General features: G+C 38.3%; 1 protein-coding gene across 3 annotated transcripts in view; it reads right to left on the bottom strand.

The window, feature by feature from the left end:
* The window catches only part of EPC2 (enhancer of polycomb homolog 2), a 101,281-nt gene that overhangs the window by 49,528 nt on the left and 27,064 nt on the right, over positions 1–24,689 (bottom strand). For all 3 annotated transcript variants that reach the window (XM_055118555.1, XM_055118560.1, XM_055118550.1), the window contains exon 2: positions 11,884–12,043. In XM_055118555.1, coding sequence (XP_054974530.1) covers positions 11,884–12,043 — 160 coding nt within the window. The remainder of the gene's footprint in view (positions 1–11,883; positions 12,044–24,689) is intronic.

Consider the following 24,689-nt stretch of genomic DNA (forward strand, 5'->3'; position numbering starts at 1 on the left):
CAACTGTCATCTCCCCGTTTCTCACTAAAGGGAGCAAGAGCTCCTTGGAGAAATGAATACCTCCACATCTGAACTGGAAAATCTAGGCAAACCTAAAATATCTTAGTTTCCTTGCTTTCTGGTAATGATAGAGTCATGTCAAAAAGACTTGGAAGCCAACCTAAGTAACTTTTCCCCCCTCCTGGCCACAAACAGGTGACTATAAATATCAGTAAGGATAATAATGCAATGGAGGGTCGGAGAGACCCAAGGGTTAAGACTCTTGCCTTTCACACTGCTGACCCAGGTTTGATTCCTGCACCCATGTTTCCTTGAACACTGCTGGGAATGCCACCCACCCAGAAAAATGGGCCCCCCAACCAAAAGGACACCTGGAACAAAGTGCCAGGTGTAGTTTCAAAACCAAAAACAAAACAAATAACACCATCCAGAAACCCTCACAAAACCCCCAAATGCCTGTCAAATAGCACAGATAAACTTGAGCCATAATTACAGAAAATCATAGTTATAAAATGGAAACAAGTGGACACAAAAGTAGACATCAAAGGTCACGTCAACTTTACACACATAGCCCCCAAATGGAAACAACCAAATAACCTACATACCCTATATGAAGAAACAAAATGGTGTATCACATCATAAAATCATATTCAGCTACAGATAGGATCTATGATACATAAAACAACTGGGATAAACCTCATACAACTTATATATATTTCACAGAAAGTAAGCTGAATGAATAAAAGCCCACTCTAAAATGTTAGATGCTACAAACTGTATGCAGCAACAAAAAAATTAGAGATGGGTAACAGATCAGTGGCTGATTATCCGTGAAAGATCAATAAATGCACCTATCTCCTAAGATTCTTGTCAGTACTGAATGAAATGGTTTTTTTAGATTCCTGGGACTGGATGCTCTGGGGTCACTCCTGGCTCTGCACTAGAGGAATATGGCTGGTGGTGCTCAGGGGACTCAGAGGTCTAAAGTATGCTAACAATAAGACAATAATAATAAAAGAAAAATCTAATAACAAAAGGAGATAAGCAATGAAAGGAAAGAATGGGAATAAATGCTTCCCGAGTCTTAAAATGTTTTAATCTAATCTTAAAAATGTTTAAACCAAAAGAAAAATAGGATAGATAGAGTCACACTGGGAGATCCAGAATCCAATTAGCTTTACTCAATTTGTATAGCAGCTATACTCTAAAATCTTCAAAATTAATAGTTCCTAAGGAGAGTAACAGAACAGAGCCCAGATGTCCAATTAAAATCAGATAATATCCTTTATGCTGGTAGAAAAAGACCACTTGTGGAAAATCACGTAACTAGTACAGTTACTCAAATAATATTTAATAAAGTAAAATTAAAATTTGGATACTTCTCATTTCTGGTTTTTGTTCCTATAAGCATTTTTAAGTCTTCAATTTCTCTTCTGTCAATTTTTTTTATCATGTTACTACTAAAGTCATATTTTAAAAGAGAATATGTTAATATATAATTTACTGAATTTAGAGCTGGGAATATCTTATCTTACATATCAAAAAAACGATATGGGGGCTGGAGCGATAGCACAGCGGGTAGGGCGTTTGCCTTGCACGAAGCTGACCTGGGTTCGATTCCCAGCATCCCATATCCCATGAGCACCACCAAGGTGGTGCAAAACCAAAAGTAACTCCTGTGTATCACTGGGTGTGACCCAAAAAAGTAAAAAAACAAAACAAAAAAACACCATTACATAAGGTCATTAACTGTGATAAGTTAGAACACAGGTTTCAGAATTTTTTTGTTTTTTTTCTTTTTGGGTCACACCTGACAATGCACAGGGGTTACTCCTAGCTCTGCACTCAGGAATCACCCTTGGCAGTGCTCAGAGGACCATATGGGATGCTAGGAATTGAACCTGGGTTGGCTGCGTGCAAGGCAAACGCCCTACCTACTGTACTATTGTTCCAGCCCCAGGTTTCAAAATTTTGAGTCAGAGTATAGTATTTTCCAAACATGCCACACAGAATAAATAAAATTATCATTAATGGCAGAAATGAAAAAATTCATTGAATATTGAAGGAAGCAAAAGTACATATAAAATCAAAATACTGGTTCAAGTATGGACTTAAATCTTTAGGCTTCTAAATCACTGAGCTGGATCACAGTTCTGACATAGAGATTTGGAATGTAGTTCAGAGAGGCTGAATGATATTTGAGGACCTCTGAGTTAAACCCCACTGCTGCTCTTAAAATACAAATTTTGTGATGCTCAATTAAAAAAAGTTCACGTAACTTTCAAATATAGCTAAAGACAATCTCAGAACTCAAAAGCAACAGAGCAGCAGCTCCCTCTGGAACTCTCCAAGGTCCTGACTTGATCTCCAAGCTTGGTCATTTTCAATTCGGTATCAAAAGATCATGTACACTGTATTCACATCCTCCCTCAAGAAGTGCAACCACAGGAGTAATTCCTACGTGCAAAGGAAGAAATAAACCCTGGTTACCTCTGAGTGTGCCTCAAAACAAAAACTGCAGAAGAAAACAAAGTCATGTTTCTGTGAGTGTCACAAAGTGTCACAAAGTGACCCAAGTCTAGATTGTTTAAAAGGTTTATTTGGTCTTTTTGTTGACTAGACATTCCTCTCTCATACTGGCCAAAACTCAGGGTGATGATGACAGCTATGAGGAACAAATCAAGAAAATGAGTTATGTGGACTTTGAATTTTTCAGGCAGAGATAACCATCATCTGGGAAGGAACAGTCTAATGATTTTTCTTTTTAGAAAGTAAAATGTATAACATTCTCTATAATTATGCTTTTTCTTAATTTGCTCTTTTGCACTGGTTTTTCCTTCATTTGCTTTTTTAACACCTCAAATAGAAAACTAAGCAAAGAACAGTAACAGTTCAGTATGTTGAAATGCTAATAGCTCCTAAAAACAAAAAATATTCATAATAAATCCTATATTTAAACTATATTGAGAGAAATCAGAGTAAAGACTGGTAGCATTTTTTCTTCAGTCTGAGTTATAAGGGTTTTTTTTTTTTTGTCTGTTTGTTTTATCATATTTTTCTTCCCCACTTCCTTCAAAGCTGCTGTTTCAATGAAACAAGGTCACATATGCCTGGTTGTGGTGCTCTCACACTTGGTTGTGGTCCCCAGTGGGGACCACACACCATACTGATTTCAAGTGCTCACCAGAGGTCCTACTCCTGCTCAAGCCCACTTTGCTCTAGCTGGAAATCACTATTGTGGCATTTGGAGTCCAAGACAGCATATGAGTCTGAGAGAGTCCAGGAAGGACTCTGCCTCATGACGTGAGGGCTATTATGGATAAAATATAAAGGCTTTTATTTGCAAGACAAAATGCTTTAGTCACTACGCTATCACCAGGGTCCAACTGTGAGGTCTTTATCTTTTGGCTTCCATCCAGTATCAATTTCTTTCACCAATACTTGTCTACTCTTTCAATCTACACCCTCATTGGTAACCTCAGTTCTGAGGTAAAGCTCAGGTTTTTCTCACATGCAGGTTTGCCTGCTCTTTTGTTTTTTCTCTTTATACCTCACAAAGGAGTAAGGTAATCTGGTATTTATCTTTCTCCTCCTTCTATATTATTAGGAATTTGTATGCACAATGCCAGGGACTGAACCCAAGCCTTATACTTGCAAACCATACATTCTACCTTTGAGTTATAACCCTGGTTCCTGATATTGGTTTTAACAATTACCTATCAATGCTGGTGTCTTAGTTTTCATAGGCATCACAGTAATGCCAAGTATTACTCTAAAATGGATGAAAGGTATACAAGAATACTCTTATAATACTTCTAAGAATCTCAAATTACCTAAAATACAGTTTAAAGGGCAGATACAATGAAGACCTGTTTAACAAATTCAGGTATGTTAGGTTACATCACAGCATCTCCATTGTATGATTTGACCTGAAAGTTCTAAATAACTCTGTGCCTCTAAAGCATGCACCTTAAAAATACCTCTTATTTGCTGTTAATCACATGATGTCTAAAATACATATCACTAGGCGTCAAAATTATCTCTATCATGTCTCTATTTTCATTCTCATTTAACCATGGCCTTTAAGCAATTTTGCTGCATTTTACTCAAATAATGTTAAATCTTTTTAGTAATGAACATATACAAAAGTCCAAGAACGACATGCCTTGAACTCAAACTTCTTCCTTTCTACTCCAGATTGTCCATTTCCCCAAACACATGGCATTATTTTAATATTTTCTGAGTTCTTTTTCCAGATTAGTAGCTACATACTCACTAATCTACCACTTCATCCTTACTCTATACAGGAAGCTGTACCCAAGGACAGGACTGCACAATTTTAGGAGAGGAAGGCCGTGAAACCAGCTGTATCGGTGGGGCTGCCTTAGAGTCTAGCCTTTGTCACGGAGTCCTGTTATCACTGCTCCAACTAACCACCACACACCAAGGGTACGTTCACTTGGAACGTGTTCCCCATAAATGTATCACCATAAATATGACACATTTTTGTGCTCCTGGCATTGTTTTTCTAGCATTTACTTAAATAGGTGTTTCTTTTTTCAACAGATTTATACTAATTCTTTAAAATAAAAATTTTTGCGGGGGCGGGGGGAGCTGGTTTGCCCTGGTTTGGGGGAGTGGGCATGGGGGACCACACATAGTGCCAGGGATTGACTCCAGGTTGGCCACAGCAAGTTTAGCCCTAATCACTGTACTATCCCCCCCAGTTTCCCCTTTCAAAAACATTTTTCCATTTTAGGTACCACGATTTACAATACTCAACTCCACCCCAATGGTAAGCTCAGTTCTGTAAGCCAGTTCTCAGGTTCTGTGGTCTTTAGTCATTTCTGTTCCTTTATATCTTACACATGAGACACGTTTATTCTGTATCTGTCTCTCTCACTTAGACTGACTTCAGTCAGGAGGATTCTCTCTAGATCTATCTATCCATGGAAAGGTAAATTCCATGATTCTGTCTTTTCTTATAGCCAAGTAGGATTCCATTGTGTATATATAACAGTTTCTCTATCTGTTCTTGATACTGTTGTTCTTTGCAGATTTTGGCAATAATACTGCAGCAAATAAAGGCATGCAAATGTCTTTTCTGAGAGTTTTTGGGCCCTTGAATTAGATGTCAATAAGTGGAATCATTGGATTATAAGAAACTCAATTCTTAGGGTCCCCCCCCTTCTTCTTCTTCTTTTGGTTTTTGAGTCACACCCAGCAGTACTCAGAGTGTACTCCTATCTCTATGTTTAAGAATCATTCCTGGCAAGGCTATGTAGGACCCATATGTGGTGTCTGGAATCAAACCTATGTAAGACTCATGAAAAGTTGGAGCCTTACTCTACTAGCTCAATGGCACCTCAACACATAGTTTTTTGACAAGTGCCAACACTGTTTTCTTAAAAGGATGGATCAGTAAACATTCCCAGCAATAGTAGATGAAAATTCCTTTTTCCCCTAACCCACACCAACACTATTTTTGTTCTTTTTGATGTGTGACAATCTCACAGGTGTGGTACGTGGTGATAGCTCATGGTTTTTATTTGCATTTTCCTGAAAAACAATGCAGAACATTTTTCCATATATATTCTTTTGGCCAGCTGTATACATACTTTGAGGAAGTTTCTATTTATCTCGTCCCCCTTTTTTGATGGTTTGTTTTTTCCCTATGTTTTACAAGTGATATCTTGGATATAATACCCTCTTGTCAAATGAGACTGGGGCAAGTCTTTTCTCTAAGTCTGTGGGATATCTTTTTACTCTGGTCATTGGTTTTTCTGCAGTGCAAAAGTTTCTTGATTTGATGCAGTCCCATTTGTTTATCTTTGTTCCCATTTACTTGGCCAATAGCACTGGCGATTCTTAAGACATATACAGTGATATTTTTATAAGAAAATGATGCTCCTAGAATGCTTCCACTTCAATAACAAGTTTTGCTATATAAAACAATGTTCTTCAGAATCTTTTCCAGCTCTTTCCAATCAAAACATGTTTACCTGAGTAAACATGGGTCAATTATCATCGTTTTTGTAAGTGGGAAAAACACCAAAGGACAATTCGAGGATAAAGGCAATCGAAGTATTAATTAGGCCAGCATCATTTTCTAGTCAAAACCCTACTGGAACGTACTGATCCAACTTACACATGCACTGCACTGCATTGTCGTCCTGTTGTTCATCAATTTGCTCCATTGTGAGACTTGTTGTTACTGTTTTTGGCATACTGAATACACCATGGGCAGCTTGCCAGGCTCTGCCCTGTGGGCAGGATACTCTCGGTAGCTTGCCGGACTCTCACCCGGGTTCGCTGTGTGCAAGGCAAACACCCTACCCACTGTGCTATGGCTCCAGCCATACACATAGTGAAATCATTTGTCATTTCTCAGTATAGACTTGACAATAAGGGGCTAGTTTTAAGTGTAATGAGAAAGTACACAGCAATGAATGCAGAGAAAGATTTAGGGCTTCACAAACAGATAGTTGAATTCAATTCCCTTCGATTAACTTACACTCCTTCCCTAATAGTTAACTAGAAGGTGCTATTCTACCTATCCTTGGTCTTCAACTCTCTTATAAACAAGCAGGTAAAATGATCTACTGATCTGTGTTTGTAGGTAATGCACTGGGGAAGGAAAAATGAAAATGTTTCAAAACAAGAAAAGGAGTTCTATTTCCAAGAACCATTTAATTGAATTTTAAAATGGACACAAATTAACTTCTGTATTTAATTTGTGAAACAAAATTTGAAGTGCTAATAACACGATAATATAGACTATAAAAGATTGTTAAAAGGGTAAAAAATGTCAAAGCAAAAACTTATTCCAGATTAAAGTCATTTCCTAAAGGCTTGAATAGTTGGAGTACTAAATTTAAGAAAAAGAAATGAGAATTCAACCATCTGGATTGAGGTGCTTAAATGTAGTATAGTAATAAAACCAAGGCGATTTTATTATGCATATGACAACATATGACAACACAAATGACCAGTACATAGAACTAGCTTAAAGAATTATTTGAGTATGTCTGGTCAACTAAGAATATGTATGTGCATCCAAGATGCTGCCAAACTGCTAAGAATATCCCATTACCCCAACATATTTTGAGTGACTACAGTGCAAAGGCACTCAAAGATTTCTCTCACATCTATACTATAACCAGAATAAACTCTCAAATCCTCTTTTGCTGACAATGTTTTGTATTAAAAATAACTATTGGTAAGACAGCTCATTTTTAATTTCTAACTTGGCTCTATATACAGAGGGTCTCCCAGATTTACCAAGACTGTTTCCTCACATTTGATTTTGTGTATATCTTGGGTCTTGTCTCAGGCTGTTTCTCAAAAATGCCCTAATGTGGATGTTTTTTTAAAATGTCTTTTAGCCATTCATTCACCCCTGTATTAAGCAAACAGTTAACTGCATAGCTAACCATATGCAAGGGACTGTAGTAGGAAGGGAAAAAACAATTTTTTGGTAAGACCCCACTCTTAATGAGAGTGCTGAAGGTGGTCAACACCGCCATGAATGTGCCACCATGACCAAAAAGGCTTGAGTTAAGTAGCACCATCTAGGGAGGTCAGGAAAAAGTTCCCGCTGATTTGGAGAGCAAGTTGTATTCTACTCACAGAAGAGAGAAAGGCTACCGAAGGGATGGAGGCATAAGAAACTGTTTCTTGGCAGGAAGGCAAGAAGCTCACTATCAGTACAAAGCAGAGAAACTCAAGGGATGTGGGGGCGCTCTGTGTATTCAGACTGTGAGACTGCAGTCTGGGACCATATAGTGAGTAAAACCAATCCCATGCCTGAACAGTTTACTGGAGTATCCCTTCAAACATTCTTTTCAAGGTTGGTGTCACAGTGAAAGACCACAACACGGAATCATAGCCAGACAAGTATAAGGAGCCCTTTAATTACTATACATGTCTGCTAAAACTTTATACTACAGGCAAGTATAAGGAGACCTTTAATTACTATACAAGTATGCTAAAATTTTATACTATAGGCAACAGTTTCTGAAAATCTCCAAATGAAAGAAAATCATAGTAATGGCAATAATGGCCATGTAGATCATAGACTAAAAGGCAAGAACACGAGAACAGAGAACACTAACATTTCTGCCGAAGTCCAGGAAAACATAGTGATGGGCCTAATATAAGTGACCCCACTGTGATTCCTGTACAATGGGGGACCAACAGGAACTATGTCAGATCTGTCATTAACAAAAAAGGAAAAACCCAGAACAGTACATCCTGAAATTTCTTGTATTTAAGGACTTTGAAAAAAGTTATATCAAAAGATCTGGGGGAAGGGTGTGGGGAAGAGATGGGAGGGAAGTCTATTACAGGGATAAAGGGACTGTACATACTGACTTTTTTATTTTATTTTATTTTATTTTTGGTTGCTTGAAATTTTATTGAGCAGGTATACTGGAAGCTTTATTGCTATTTTAATACATGCATTAAATTTAAAAGTTGACCTCTACAATATCATGATTTGGTTACCTAGCATTCAGCTGTTTTCAAACACATCCTATACAAATCCAGAAAAAAAGAATACATGTAAAATTAGAAATAAAAAAATTTTGACAAATTTAAACTACTATAAAAAATACGCATGATATAATTCTCAAGCAATACATATGCTCTGGTTCTGCATAATAGGTATAGAATTATATTCTACATTAATTCTTTTTTTTTAATAAATTTATTTATTTTTAATTAATGAATCACCATGAGGGTACAGTTACGGATTTATACACATCTGTGCTTATGCTTCCCCCATACAAAGTTCGGGAACCCATCCCTTCACCAGTGCCCATATTCCACCACCAGTAAACTCAGCATCCCTCCCATCCTCCCCAATCCCATCTCCCCCCCCACCCCACCCTGTCACTGTGGCAGGGCATTCCCTTCTGTTCTCTCCCTCTAATTAGCTATTGTGGTTTGCAATAAAGGTGTTGAGTGGCCACTGTGCTCAGTCTCTAGCCCTCATTCAGCCCGCAACTCCCTTCTCCCACAAGTACATACTGACTTTTAATGATACACACCTGAAATAATTTTCTAATGCAAAGCTGCTTCAATAAAAAGTATAGAAAAATTTTAGAGAAAGTAATTTTTAAGCTTTCCTTGGGGAAAGTAACTCAGTGAGTTTAAATCTTTGTATGAACAAAAAAGCCAATGAGAACCATAGAGGTAAACAAATTGTGAAAAGTCCAGTGGAAAATTACATACAAATTAAAAATAACAGAGTACAAAAACCTGAGACACAGTACAAGTAGAAAAGGCAAAATAAAAAAGTATACTTAGTATGGCATCAATAGTATAGTATTCAGAATGTATGTGCTAAGAGAAAAAAGATGTAATTTAAGTAACTTTCTATTATTTTTATTCATTTTATTACAAATAATAGAATAAAGGGGGAAAAACCCACAAGATTAATGTTTATTGTATCAAATGGGCCTGAATTATGTAGGTTACCAGTTCTTTGTTTCTAGAATGTTTACAACAAATGATCCTACTGCCCAGCCCTGTAATTAAAATACCACCCCCTCAAAAACAATTATTTCAGATTGTGATAAATCCTTAAAATTCTTGTAATGAACAGCTATTTCTCTCCAAATACAAAGACAAAAGGAATCAAAAATTAAAAAAAACAAAAAACACAGAAATCAAGTAACAATTTTTGCAGGTGTTTTCTGGGCAACTTCAGAGCTTTTGGAAAATAATCCTTATGCCTTATGCTTAAAAAAAAAACAATTTAAAAAAGCCAATAAACATGCCATTTATTATCTAATAAGACATGCATTTTATTCTAAAAATACAAAGATAAAACAAAATATCACTGCCCTCAAGAAGCTCAGTCTAGGGGCTGGAGTGATAGCACAGCGGGTAGGGCATTTGCCTTGCACGTGGCTGACCTGGGTTCGATTTCCAGCATCCCTTTTGGTCCCCCAGCACTGCCAGGAGTAATTCCTGAGCATTGCTGAGTGTGACCCAAAAAGAAAAAAAAAAAACGGCTCACAGTCTAAAAGGAGAAAAAAAAATATTATAGGTAATTGCAAAAAAGTATTGATGAATTCCCGCATAGAGGTATGTATAAGATACTGAGATAAGCCAAAATGAAAGGAAAAAGTGTAAGCTTCAAAAGGAAGTTAGTCTTCTTTAGGAAAGGGAAAAAGACAAATGTGAAATGTGAAAACAAGACAGATGTGGATACCTAGAAGTTCAAGAGCCAGAGGAAGAACAACAGGAAATAAAGCTAAAAGGAAGAACAAGTCACAAAAGGCCTTAGAATCAAATTAGAGAATCTAGTTATAACATCAAATCTAAATTATCTACAATTAATTACAATAGACATCACTACTTTATGTACTGCCAAAAAAAAAGGGTTTTATTCTAGGATATATTAAACTAGAATTCCTGCACAGATCTAAATTATGAAACAGCAACAGCCTCAGAGTAGAATAATGCAATAAATTAGCTATGCAGAAGAAAGTAACAATAAGACTACTAAAATTTCTCAAGTTGTTCTTAGACGGAGAGGCTGTGGGGGAAATTTCCCTGGAGAAATGAACTCCAACCAGATTCATAAGCTTAGGTAAAGCTATCAGTTGAGGCCCAGAAATAAAACAAAACAAAGTCTTTAAAACAGTTTCATATAGGTAGTATTCCCAACTTCCTGGGAGAAATAAATGGGAACTTTCTTTAGATAAACTAGATTTTGAGTCAGGATAATGGCAATCCTAATGAAATTTCACTTCAATGATAACAAATGAAAGTGTACATCTTAGAATCAATGAAAAATAGTAGATTTTACATTATAGTCAGTCCTAAAACCTGAAGGTATGTCAATATTTACTGCAAACTCTATGCTTGTTTTTGAACAGTACCTGGTGGTGCGAGGGACTGGTTCCAGGGACCAAACCTGGGCCTAGGGCACAGAGCCCACTGAGCTATCTCTTAGGCTGCAACGGGGAACGTAAAACAAAACCTACAAAAACTCACCTATTACGAAGCCAGACAGGAAGGCATGAAGCAGAGCCCTGGAATCTCTATTTCAATAAGCTCCCCCATACAACTAGATGGATAGTAAGACACTAGCACCTGTCTGCAGAATCAGCTCCTACTATAGATAATAAAGAACTACAATAATTTTAAGCCAAAGCATAGACTTTGTACAAAAAACATATTTCAAGACCATAAAGATTAGAGATTGGAAAAAACTAGGAGATCACTGAAATAGTTCTAAAAAAAGAAATGTTGAACATTTAAACAGTAACAACAGGAAGAAAAAGTGAGAATATATATGGAGGCAGAATTAGAACGTTACATAAAGGTAGAAGTATAGGATCTAATTCAAAAAAAAAAAAAAACTCTAAGCAGGACTACAGGCATTAGACCTTTAAAAATAAATTTTATGGGGCTGGAATGATAGTACAGTAGGTAGGGTGTTTGCCTTGCATGCAGCAGACCCAGGTTCGATTTCCAGCATTCCATTTGGTTCCCTGAGCACTGTCAGGAAGAATTCCTGAGTGCATGAGCCAGGAGTAACCCCTGTGCATCACCAGGTGTGACCCAAAAAGCAAAAAATAAATAATTTTATGTGGGCATGGTAATTTAACACCTTTCAGTTGTACAATAAAGTAAAGCTTTATACCACATAAAAGTCTACAAAACATAAAAACTGAATGTTACAAATGTCATCAACACTCAAAGTGATCTTGAAATTGATAAGCACTGAGGTATTTTTTAAATTTTCACCGTATCTATAAACTGTGTACCAACTAAGAAACTAAAATCTCCTCAGTAAAAAAGAGAAAAGATTTTAATTGACAGCTACATTTAAATTACAAACAGAAAACAATAAATTAGCAAACTTACGCTGAATATGAATGAACTGTTTTGGCTGTTTAAACTCTCCTTTGTACAAGCGATTGTAATAGTTGACGTTGCTCTCGGCTTCAGGAACTGGAATGACCATACTCTCTTTTTTTTCTCTGAATACTTGCTGTGCAGAAATAGCTCGCTGTAAATGATGTTCCTGGAAAATGTAAAGTAGGCAATATAAGTTGTTTTAATAATAGTTTGGTAATTATTCAATACATAATTCTATTTAAATTTTGCTTGGTTTAAAAAAGTGCTTTACAAGCCTATGGCAAGCATTGTCCTCAATGGGGAAAAACTAAGAGCCTTCCCTCTGAGAACAGGGACGAGACAAGGATGCCCACTCTCTCCACTTCTGTTCAATATAGTACTGGAAGTACTTGCAATAGCGATTAGGCAAGAAAAAGACATTAAGGGCATTCAGGTAGGAAAGGAAGAAATCAAGCTCTCACTATTCGCAGATGATATGATACTATACTTAGAGAACCCTAAAACCTCTACCAAGAAACTCCTAGAAACAATAGACTCGTACAGTAAAGTTGCAGGCTATAGAATCAATACCCAAAAGTCCATGGCTTTCCTATATGCAAATAATGAGAGAGAAGAAAGTGACCTGAGAAAAGCAATCCCATTCACAATTGCGCCTCAAAAAATCAAATACCTCGGAATCAGCTTAACAAAGGAGGTAAAGGACTTGTATAATGAAAACTATAAAACACTACTTCAGGAAATAAAAGAGGACACGAGGAAATGGAAAGACATCCCCTGCTCATGGATTGGAAGAATTAATATTGTCAAAATGGCAATTCTCCCCAAAGCATTGTACAAATTCAATGCGATCCCTATAGGGATACCCTTGACATTCTTCAAAGAAATGGAGCAAGCGCTCCTGAAATTCATATGGAACAATAAGCCCCCACGAATAGCTAAAGCAATCCTTGGGAAAAAGAAAATGGGAGGAATCAACCTCCCCAACTTCCAACTCTACTACAAAGCGGTAGTCATTAAAACAGCATGGTACTGGAACAAAGGCAGAGCGGCAGACCAATGGAACAGGGTTGAATACTCTGACATACACCCCCAAATATATGATCATCTAATCTTTGATAAGGGAGCAAGAAATGTGAAGTGGAGCAAGGAAAGCATGTTTAACAAATTGTGCTGGCAAAACTGGACGGCTACATGCAAAAAAATGGGCTTAGACCTCCATCTATCACCATGTACAAAAATCAGATCAAACTGGATTAAAGACCTCAACATCAGACCAGAATCCCTAAGGTACATTGAAGATAAGGTCGGCAAAACCCTCCACGACATTGAAGCCAAAGGTATCTTCAAAGCTGACACGCCACTGGCTAAGCTAGTGAAAACAAAGATAAATAAATGGGACTATCTCAAACTAAGGAGCTTCTGCAACTCAAAAGAAACAGTGACCAAAATACAAAGACAGTCTACAGAATGGGAAAGGATATTTATGCAGTACCCATCCGATAAAGGGTTGATAACAAGGATATACAATGCACTGGTTGAACTCCACAAGAAGAAAACTGCCAACCCGATCAAAAAATGGGCTGATGAAATGAACAGAAACTTTTCCAAAGAAGAAATCCGAATGGCTAAGAGGCACATGAGAAAATGTTCAACATCACTAATCATCAGGGAGATGCAGATCAAAACAACAATGAGATATCATCTCACACCACAGAGACTGGCCCACATCCCCAAAAACAAAAGCAACCGGTGTTGGCGTGGATGTGGGGAGAAAGGGACTCTCCTTCACTGCTGGTGGGAATGCCGACTGGTTCAGCCCTTTTGGAAAACAATATGGACGATTCTCAAAAAGTTAGAAATTGAGCTCCCATTTGACCCAGCAATACCACTCCTGGGAATATATCCCGGAGAGGCAAAAAGGTATAGTAGAGATGACATCTGCATTTCCATGTTCATTGCCGCTCTGTTCACAATAGCCACAATATGGAAAAAACCAGAGTGCCCGAAAACAGATGATTGGCTAAAGAAACTCTGGTATATTTACACAATGGAATACTATGTAGCTGTCAGGAAACATGAAGTCATGAAATTTGCATACAAGTGGATCAACATGGAAAGTATCATGTTGAGTGAAATGAGTCAGAAAGAAAGAGACAGACATAGAAAGATTGCACTCATATGTGGAATATAATGTAACTGAGAAGTACAAGTTGGCAACGATGCAACTTCTGGCAGATATCTCTCTGGACTTAGTTACTAAAATACTAAATTACAGAAACCCAAAACTGAGAGGCCGCTAAGTGTGGTCACTCGACCTCACACTTCTTCATCCTCAGCAATGGAAAACAAATTACCTAATGCTTCCTTTTCAGCAGGTCTGACTTTAGGGGAGAGACTCTCCAAACAATAATAATGAGTTTTGTTGAAATATTGTATGCAATCAAAGTGAAAGTAAAGTGAAATTTATTAGTTACACAGGCGGGGGGGGGCTTAGGGTGGGGGGGCTAGGGGCGTGGGGGTGTTTGGGGTGTGAGGGGGCGGGGTGGAGCTATACTGGGATTCTTGGTGGTGGAATATGAGCACCGGTGAAGGGATGGGTATTCGAGCATTGTATAACTGAGATTTAAACCTGAAAACTTTGTAACTTTGTAACTTTCCACAATAAAAAATTAAAAAAAAAAAAAAAGTGCTTTAAAATTCAAAAATAGTTTTTCTGCTACCTACCTACTAAAAGCATTACCACTGTTTTCCTTTAATACACTTAAGCTTATCATGACATCACCATAAAAGATGAAAATTTGAATAAGTAGAAAACTTAAGATATTATAAAGTTAACTGTTTAAATTATAAATTTTACAGCACAATTACAAAAAAAGTGATTGTTGCTTCAATATACATTACAAAAATATGTAAATAGCAGGAAAAGAGTTTGTACCTCTTAAGTATCCTTTGCATTTATATAACTGAAACTTTGTGATTATGAATAATTCACAAAAAGATAAAATCATGCAATGCATGTACCATTATGAGAGCTAGGAATATTTTTAACAGAAATATCTATAAACACCAAGATTCTAAGCTTCACATCACCTCTACCACTCACTACACACTTTCTGCCTTGACACTCTACAGACCATTCTCAGGAAAGCAGTTTTATCTTTTGGGAGATAAATTATGTTCACTCCCCAATGAATCCAATTATATTCAGGTTAAAAGTGACTACAAAGCCTGACAGAAACCTTCTCTCTACTCTTTTACCTCCCATCCTTCACACAGGTCACAATGCCTCTCCTTACAGTTCTAAATATTCATTCAAACAACCAGCTTCTAAACTCAAGTCTCATCAGAGATCTTCTGGGACTTCCCTTACGGAAAAGAACAGTGGCTATACTGCAAGGCATAAATTACAAATTATTACTCGGTAGTCATACTTTCAACACACTTCAGAGCAGTTAGTAGACACCAGACACTACTCCTGTTACTGAAAATTTTAAGTGAATGAGAAACAAACCTGGGTCTTTAAGAAATTCAGTGTGGAAAACATAGCTAAGTATGCAATCAAGTGTGAGCTTGGTAAGTAGCTTCACAATTAGCCTAATCACTGTTATGGAAAGATACAGAAACATTGCCAAGGAAATAAAACATAAACTAAGATTTTCAGCATCAATTGGGAGTTGAAAGGCAAAGAGAAACAAAAGTTACCCCAAAAAGTCCAGCAGAGATGACAGACAAAAGTAGACAAAGCTGACTAGGAAGAGACTGCTGAAGCATCAGCCTGGCATTACAGGAGTTTCCAGCACAAATTTTTCTGAACACCAAGCCTAAAACAGTTCCTGGGCATCACTAGGTGCAATCCCCCCCCCCCCCGCCCCCCCGGCAAACAACCAAGTAAAAACAAAAATCAAGGAACTAAAGTATTCAATAAAAACTAAGTAATTGAGGAAACAGACAGGAGTAGTAACTGACAGCTTAGATGAAGGTTTTTCCCACCAGGCAGGAAAATATATTTTTTCTAATAAATACACACACACACACACACACCACACACACCTTTTGAGTTAGCTAAGTTGTGAGATCCCTCCTTTTCTCATAGAGACATACAGTACCAGGAAACTAGGAACAACAGGGTATGGTGCCACCAGCAGGTAAACCTGTACCTATGGGGCAAGTGCATCAGCAGCCTAATGCTGCCTTCAGACTTCCAGGTACCCCAAAATTGCTGCTATGCCTTTGGTCAGACCCCACAACTTGGGGCCAAGTTTGCCAAGAATTAAACAGCCAAAAGTTAGGTATGTGGGAGACACACCCACAAACCACCTCCAGCTCAGCTACATAGGCTCATTTATTGGCCTTATTTCAGAGACCCACAAATCTCAAAAGAGATCAAAAGATGCAGTTAGGGCCTATAGTGCAGAGGTAGGTGGGAACCCGTGACTGAGCTCCTAGCTCGCTTGGATCAGGACTGGGCCTCCTCCCCCCAGGTCCCCAGGTCCCCAGTAGCCTGGCAGTCACACACATAAACAGCCGCCCTCCCTAGATCCCCCCTGCCCCTACCATGTAATCTCATCAACGACCAAGATCCAGAGACTATAAACTAAAGCTCTTGGAAGAGAACATCGTAGAATGTCCTGACCCCGTGCCAGGCTGTCTTCACTGGGGCACCTTGGGAGGGGGGGGGTTGAGTTTCCCTCCCTGCCCCAACCAGAACCCTGGTAGCTGTAAACCTCCAGAACCCAACCACCGCCATGCTTAAGGCCATTCTCAACACTCTCAGAGGAGCCTCACCCAAGAGGGCATAATAAGCCTACCCAAGATGGGATGGCCCTCACCAGAGAGCAGACTGGCAGGAAAACACAGATATGCGGGAACCCATGACTGAGATCTCCAAGCCTGCTTGGTTTGGGACTGGGCCTCCTCCCCCCAGGTCCCCAGTTTTCAAGCAGCTTGACAGTCACACCCACATATTGCCCCTAGTGCCATGTAATTCGATCAATGGCCAAGACCCAGAGACTATAAACTAAAGCTCTTGGAAGAGAAAGACAGGATTTCCTGAACATTATATTCTATCCATAACAAGCAATGCAAAACAAATCGTCTAGCACTGCCTTTTCAGCAGGTTTGAGTGGTGGTGAGACTGATGTTGAAATATCGAATGTAACCAAAGTAGAGAGAGAGTATGGGGGAAGTTGTCTGCCACAATGGCAGGGGAAAGGTTGGAACGGGGGTGGGTGGGGGAAATACTAGGGATTTTGGTGGTGGAAAATGTGCACTTGTGAAGGAGTGGGTGTCTGATGATTGTAGGACCAAAACTCAAATATGAAGGCTTTGTAACCATCTCACGGTGAGTCAAAAAAGGGGGGAAAGAATAATAAAATAATAAAATAAAATTAACATTCAGAATAGAATAAAAAAAAAAGTAATGAGTAATGTGGAGTTCATGCCCAATTCAAACAGCTTAATCAATGGCTGAATAAATAGCAGTACTCATACATTAAAAAAAAAAAAACAAAAAAACGAAACCAGGAACACACACACTGGCACCCAAATGATCGATTTCTAACATTATTTAAGCTAGGCATTTTCCTTATACCTAGCTGGTATCACCAGTGTTCAAATGGGGGTGTGGGCGGGGTGCTGAAAGGTGCTCTTCATAAAATCCTGTAACAGCAACAGTTCTATAAATCACCTTCGTAAAAGACTGCTCTCACAGAAGCACACTGGTAGGCAGGAGGCAGAGAGAGAGAGAGAGAGAGAGAGAGAGAGAGAGAGAGAGAGAGAGAGAGGAGAGAGAGAGAGTAAGGGAAGATGGTGTGTGTGGAGGGGGGAGGGAACACAGCAGCAGGGGAGGGGTGCTTCTCGATGTGGATAGTGGGGAAGGAATTGTTGAAATATTATAAGCCAGAAACCCAATCATGAATAATTTTGTAATTTTGTGGTAATGAACTTAAAAAAAGGACAAAAGTGACACAATATGCAACACCACCTTGTATTTACAGAATGTTCTATGGTTCTTAAAGTTCATATAATCACATACTGATCAGTATACCTCACAATCTTTGTAAATGAGACTCAAAGTATTTGCTCTTTAATTATGTCATAATATAAAGAAAGTAAAATTTCAGGGCTTTGTTTCTAGCATCAGCTTTCGTGTTCTTACTAGAGAAGGCTGTTAAAAAAAAGAAAAACCATGTTTTGGTAATGCTGATCATTTATAGACATTAGTAACAAGAAAAACTGAACCATCAGCACTTTAAAAAAAATTTGATGAGATCATTTTAATTTATTTCAGACTTTTTCTTATGAAAAAGACATTTTTAGGTATTCACCAGTGATCAAAATATATCCTTAAAAGGGGTACAGTGGTAGTACAGTGGTAGGGCACTTGCATTGCAAGTAACAGATCAGAGTTCAATGTCCAGCACCCCATAATGGTTCCCCGAGACCACCAGGAGTGATCCCCGAGTATTGAGCACCCCCACACCAAAAAGTAATGCAGACTTGAGTGAGTGTGTGTGTGTGTGTGTGTGTGTGTATATGCTTGCTGCATTATACTCAGTGAAATAATTTTTTTTTTTTTTTTTTTTTTTGCTTTTTGGGTCTCACCCAGCAATGCACAGGGGGCACTCCTGGCTCATGCACTCAGGAATCACCCTTGGCGGTGCGCAGGGGACCATATGGGATGCTGGGATTTGAACCCGGGTCAGCCGCGTGCAAGGCAAACACCCTACCCGCTTTGCTATCACTCCAGCCCCTCAGTGAAATAATTTTTTTAAGCACTGTAACACTGTTGTTCATTGATTTGCTCAAGCAGGCACCAGTAACGTCTACACTATGAGACTTGTTACTGTTTTTGCATATCAAATACACCACAGGTGGCTTACCAGGCTCTGCCTACGGGGCTTTTTACTATTTACTAAAAAAGTGAGGACAGTCTCACTTTTTAAAAATTAGCTAAAAATAAAACAGAGCCTAATTACTTTACTGTTCCTTAAAAAAAAGTCATCCCCAACATCTATTCCTTAAATAGGCCACCCCAATTTTGATCCATCAACTCCACTGAAAATTCATCAGAAGACATTATTTTTTGAACACATATGAACATTAATGATCAAATAACAATCATGAAATTATTTACAATACAAAAACAAAAGTCTGGGCCAATAAATATTTTATGACAAGTAGAAATCTTGGGTAGTCGTGAAAAGCATGCAAATCCCTACTAACCCTAACAGATGTTAGGATAGCAAATTAAAGACAGGTTATAAATAACATGTATAAATGTAAATTAGTATGTTTGAGGAGAAAAAAACAGCATTAAAATATAAGATGAATACCAAAATGCTAAATATTCATTAATTTCTTTTGTGACTTTTTATGCTTTTTTGAATTTTGGTAAACTCTGTTACTTCATAAATTTTAAAATGTTTTTGTTAAAGCTTTCCACTTTATTTCAACTCTACACGCAAAGTTACTTCTTACAATTATTTTGACATTCTGAAATACCCTTCTGAAGCCTACTAAGTTATCCCTAAACACTATGCATTTTCCTTTTAATATATAGTCTTTCCTGGGGCTGGAGTGATAGCACAGCAGGTAGGGTGTTTGCCTTGCACGCAGCCAACCCGGGTTTGATTCCCAGCATCCCATAAGGTCCCCTGAGCACTGCCAGAGGCAATTCCTGACTGCTGAGCCAGGAGTGACCCCTGTGCATCGCTGGGTGTGACTTAAAAAGCAAAAATATATAGTCTTTCCTTTTAATATATAGTACTATATATTAGTAATATGTAATATGTAATATATTTAATAATAGCTGAACTACATAAGCCATTAAGAGCAAACTGAAAGCCAAATAATTCATGAGTTTTAGATTTTTTTTTTTTCTTTTTGGGTCACACCCAGCGATGCTCAGGGGTTACTCCTGGCTTTGTACTCAGGAATGACTCCTGGCAGTGCTTGGGGGACCATATGGGATGCTGGGGATTGAACCTGGGTCAGCCTCGTGCAAGGCAAACGCCCTACCCGCTGTGCTATCGCTCCGGCCCCAAGTTTTAGATTTTATATAAAGTAAAACTACAATCCTGCAAGGTGTAGGGCAGAATTTTCTTTATCACCTGGAGTTAATAAGTTAAGATCCAACAGTTACACTATAGAAAACAGAACTGACTTTTCAATACTTATTTATGTTTGTCATGTTCATGCCCGATCTTGTTGGATTTCAGAATCTCAAACAAGTTAGCTGTGTACGAAGTCAAGGATTACTCATTGGAATTCTAAAGATTCACATGCAAACCTACCAACTGAAGATAGAGACTAAATGTCTGTATGTACCTACCTAGCTCCTATCGTAAAAAAGTTAACAAAGGACTAGTAAGTTTACAAAGCAATAATAACTAGAGTAAGAATATGCCAATGGTACCAAGTGTAGCAACATTTTTAGAACAATTAGAAGAGGAAGTCTGGATCCTTCCAGAGAAGGAAAAGATAAAAACTGAGCCCATCCATCCTACAGAAAATGAAATGATGGGGATTTTGAAACACTAGCTAGAAACATCAATGATGAGACAAGCTTTCTTTGCCTTTACTTCAAAAGCTGATCATTCTACACAGACAGAAGAGGGCGCCAATGAACTATAGAAATGTTGCGTATCCCTCCAAGAAAAAAAAAAAAGAGAAAAAAAGAAAAAGAAAAACTTACTAAGTATACTGAATTTGGGATTGTAAGATTCAACTGTGACTCTGAAAATGAACTCTTTCCACTCTGGGAAGGAGAAAAACACAGTAAAAAAAGAACCCTTTAGAAAAAAGCTCTAAACCAAATTAAATTTCAAGGCTATGGAAAACAACAACAACAAAAAACCTTAATCAGAAACTCAAAATTTAAGAACTAAGAAAGAAATTGGGGAAAAAATTATCGTTGATGAAACTCGGGAGAGAAAAAAATAGTTACCTCAGAGATAAAAACTAAAATCACTAGTTCAGGGAAAAAGGGGTGGGGGAGCACTGGAAAAAACATGTGTTGCACAGAGGGAGATAGAGAATTTAAATGAAGTTAAAAACAATAAGAGAGAAGATGAGTAAAAAAGACATCAGAATGAAAAACAGATAAAGAAGGAATGCCATTCATATCATTAGAGTACCCCCCAAGGGCAAACGGTTTGGGCCGACTCAGCAGACTGGGTTGGATTCCTCCATCCCTCTCGGAGAGCCCGGCAAGCTACCGAGAGTATTTCGCCCGCACAGCAGAGCCTGGCAAGCTTCCCATGGCGTATTTAATATGCCAAAAACAGTAACAACAAGTCTCAATGGAGACGTTACTGGTGCCCGCTCGAGCAAATTGATGAACAACAGGATGACAGTGCTACGGTGCTATCCCCCCAAAAAAGAGAAGCAAAAATAACACAACAAAATGAATACTTAAAACATTTCCAACCCCACTTTCCCAACACCTTGCAAATAAACTATAAACCTACCAAAAAATACACAATGCAGCAGCACAGCACATAAGAACCTGCGCCAGAAGGACATAATCTGGGGCTGGAGCAATAGCACAGCAGGTAGGGCATTTGCCTTGCATGCGGCCGACTGGGGTTTGATTCCCAGCATCCCATATGGTCCCCTGAGCACCGCCAGGCGTAATTCCTGAGCGCAGAGCCAGGAGTAACCCCTGTGCATCGCCGAGTGTGACCCAAAATGAAAAAAAAAAAAAAAAAAACCAGAAGGACATAATCTGACACTGCCTGGCACAATCAGGAGAAAATACTCACTTACGCCTTCTCCCTTGGGAAGGACAAGAACAGAACACACATCCAACATTTCTGTTTTTGTGTGTGAGTGGGAGCTGTCCAAGAGACTGGCTTTGTCCTGCCTAACTCAAAGGGCAGACTGAACCAGCGTAACTTAGCAGTTATATATAGAGAAGGAGAAAGGCAATTCCGTGGCACTTAGCAGCAGTGAGAACTTGCAGCACAGTACCAAAGAACACAAGAGAACAAGAGATTCCAAGCTCCTGAAAAAGAAATCAGCAAACTATTTTTTTTTTTTTTGCTTTTTTTGGGTCACACCTGGTGATGCACTGGGGACCATATGGGATGCTGGGATTCCAACCCGGGTCGGCCGCGTGCAAGGCAAACGCCCTACCTGCTGTGCTATCGCTCCAGCCCCGAAATCAGCAAACTTTTAAGAGATCATTTGCTATGTCCAGAGAATATGTATCTTCAGAAAAAATTCCACAGCCCAGCTAAGTGAAGGTTATCACATGTATAGAGTCAATTTGGAAAGATTGGGAGTGGGGATCTGAGGTAGTTACTTTTCCAAATGCATAATCCCAAAAAAATAAGGCACACAACAGGATTCAATCAATTTATCTCCAAAAACTGATGCTAGATATATAAATTATCTAACGAACTATCTTAAGTTCAGTATGTGCTGAAAAAGTACACAAAGATATCTAAATTAAATCAAGAAAATGATGTATAAACAAAATGGTAAGATCAATAAAGAGAAAACAAAATTAAACCAAATACATTCTGGAGCTTAATAACTTAAAACATAAAGCTTAATAACTTAATAACATCAAAAAGGTACAAGCAAATTTCATCAAGCAAAAGAATTAGTGAACCCAGAGATCACTTGAAATTGATAAAGTTATTATGAACAAAGTCTAAGAAACTCTTTGAAACTTATCAACTGTCCAAAACACCACCACAAGATCTGTGAAAGGAGAAGAAAGAATCATAGCCTGTCTGAAGAAATAAATAAAAACCCCAAAGTTCCCAAATCTGAGGAAGGAAACAAACATCCACACTCATTTGTATCAGATAAACATTTTAGGTCAGATATTGACACAGAGACCAAGGACTACACAATCATAAAAGAGTCAGTTCACCAAAAAGTTGCAATAGCTACAGATACCCATGTAAACAGGTTCAGGGGACAGTATGGGATGCCGGGAGAACTGAATTTGGGTCAGTCGGGTGCAAGACAACCGGGACCCTACCTGCTGTACTTCTGGCTCCAAACCCAGAATGTGTTATCTGAATAAAATTACTTCAAGAATATTGAAGAGTTCTCAAGGCATCCAAGTAGTAAGAGTAACAATAATATATACTCCTTATTATAAACTATTTTATAATGATATACCATCATAATTTTAAAGGAAAGAAAAGCCAAACTAACATCACACTTCAAAAACAATGTAAATGCAAAGCAAAACTGCAGCATTTTTAGATACCTCAAAATAAAAATGATGAACCAAGGATTTCGTATTCAGGTTAGCTGTCCTTCAAAAGGTATCAAGGCTACTGACACAGGTGTAGGGGTGGTGGGTGGGGGGTGGGGAGAGCAAGCTACAGAAACTTTAAAATAAGTTACTAAAGTATCACTGTGCAACAGAAATATACCACAATTGTGAGCACATATTTTCTAGTAACCAAACCTGAAATAGATAAAACTTTACGAATATATTTCATTTAAGCAAATATGTATAACATTTAACATGTAACTATATAAAAATATACTGAGACTTTTATAGACCTATTCAGATTTTCCTTCAAATGGCTTCTTTTTTTTTTTTTTTTTTTGCTTTTTGGGTCACACCTGGCGATGCACAGGGGTTACTCCTGGCTCTGCACTCAGGAATTACCCCTGGCCGTGCTCAGGGGACCATATGGGATGCTGGGATTTGAACCCGGGTCGGCCGCGTGCAAGGCAAACGCCCTACCCGCTGTGCTATCTCTCCAGCCCCTCAAATGGCTTCTTAATCTCCTCTCAAAGTTAAGTGTTTTTAACAACTATAGTTGTGCATACTAGCTTTGTTACACTTAAAAATGGCATCGAGGGCCAGAGATATAACACAGCTCACAGGGTCAGCTAGCCTTGCATGCAACCAGTTTGGGTTCAAATAACAGTATCCCTAAGGTTTCTAGAGCACCTTCAGGAGTGGACTCCTAAGCACAGAGCAAGATGTAAAGCCAAGCACTGCTGACTGTGGTCCCAAAACAAAAACAAAGACAAAATCATTTAATAAAATCTGACAACTTGCACAGCCACACACATGGAGAGATACAACACTTTCATGGGCTCAAAACTTTCCATGTTTAATTTTCCCCCAAATTGACTGCTACTCAACACAATCCCAATCAAAAGCCAGCAAGTCCTTTTTTTTTCTTTTTACTTTTTGCAGAAATGGAAAAGCTATTTCTAAAGGTCATATGGAAAGGCCAATATAAATTTTAAATAGCCAACATAAACTTGAAAGAAACAACTTTTAAGAATGCACATAATTTGATTGTAAGACAACTCAAAACTAATCAACATTACTAGCATAAAAACATATAAAGTAATGAAAAAGCATCTAAAAATAGACCCACACACATAAATAGACCCATACATATAAAGGTTATAAATTTTAAAAACTGATTTCTTGGAGACTAAACATCACACCATGAAGACAATATCCTTGAGGGAAGGAAACAAAATTAGGTGGCGTCAGTTGATTGCCTTGAAACAATTTCCATTCTAGAGAGCTCTCAAGAGAATGAACTGAGGCAAAGCCTGGAAAACTTACTGACTTGGAAAAAAACTCATAAAAATATGAGTCCAGAAAGACTACAGCATCTGGAGATTGTGCCAGTGAGGGAAAAAAACTGCACAGTGAGATATGCTATAGAAGGTATCCTGGAGTATTCAGCAAACTACATGAAAAAATACCTGAGAAAAACGGACTAATCACAAGAATTAGAACAGTGTCTGTACTCAGCCAAGAGAAACACTAGTTCCCACCAACTCTCTCCTCCCTCTCCCTCTCCCTCTCC

The sequence above is a fragment of the Sorex araneus genome, chromosome 1 (genome assembly GCF_027595985.1).
Source record: "Sorex araneus isolate mSorAra2 chromosome 1, mSorAra2.pri, whole genome shotgun sequence".
In the NCBI taxonomy this organism is placed as follows: domain Eukaryota; kingdom Metazoa; phylum Chordata; class Mammalia; order Eulipotyphla; family Soricidae; genus Sorex; species Sorex araneus.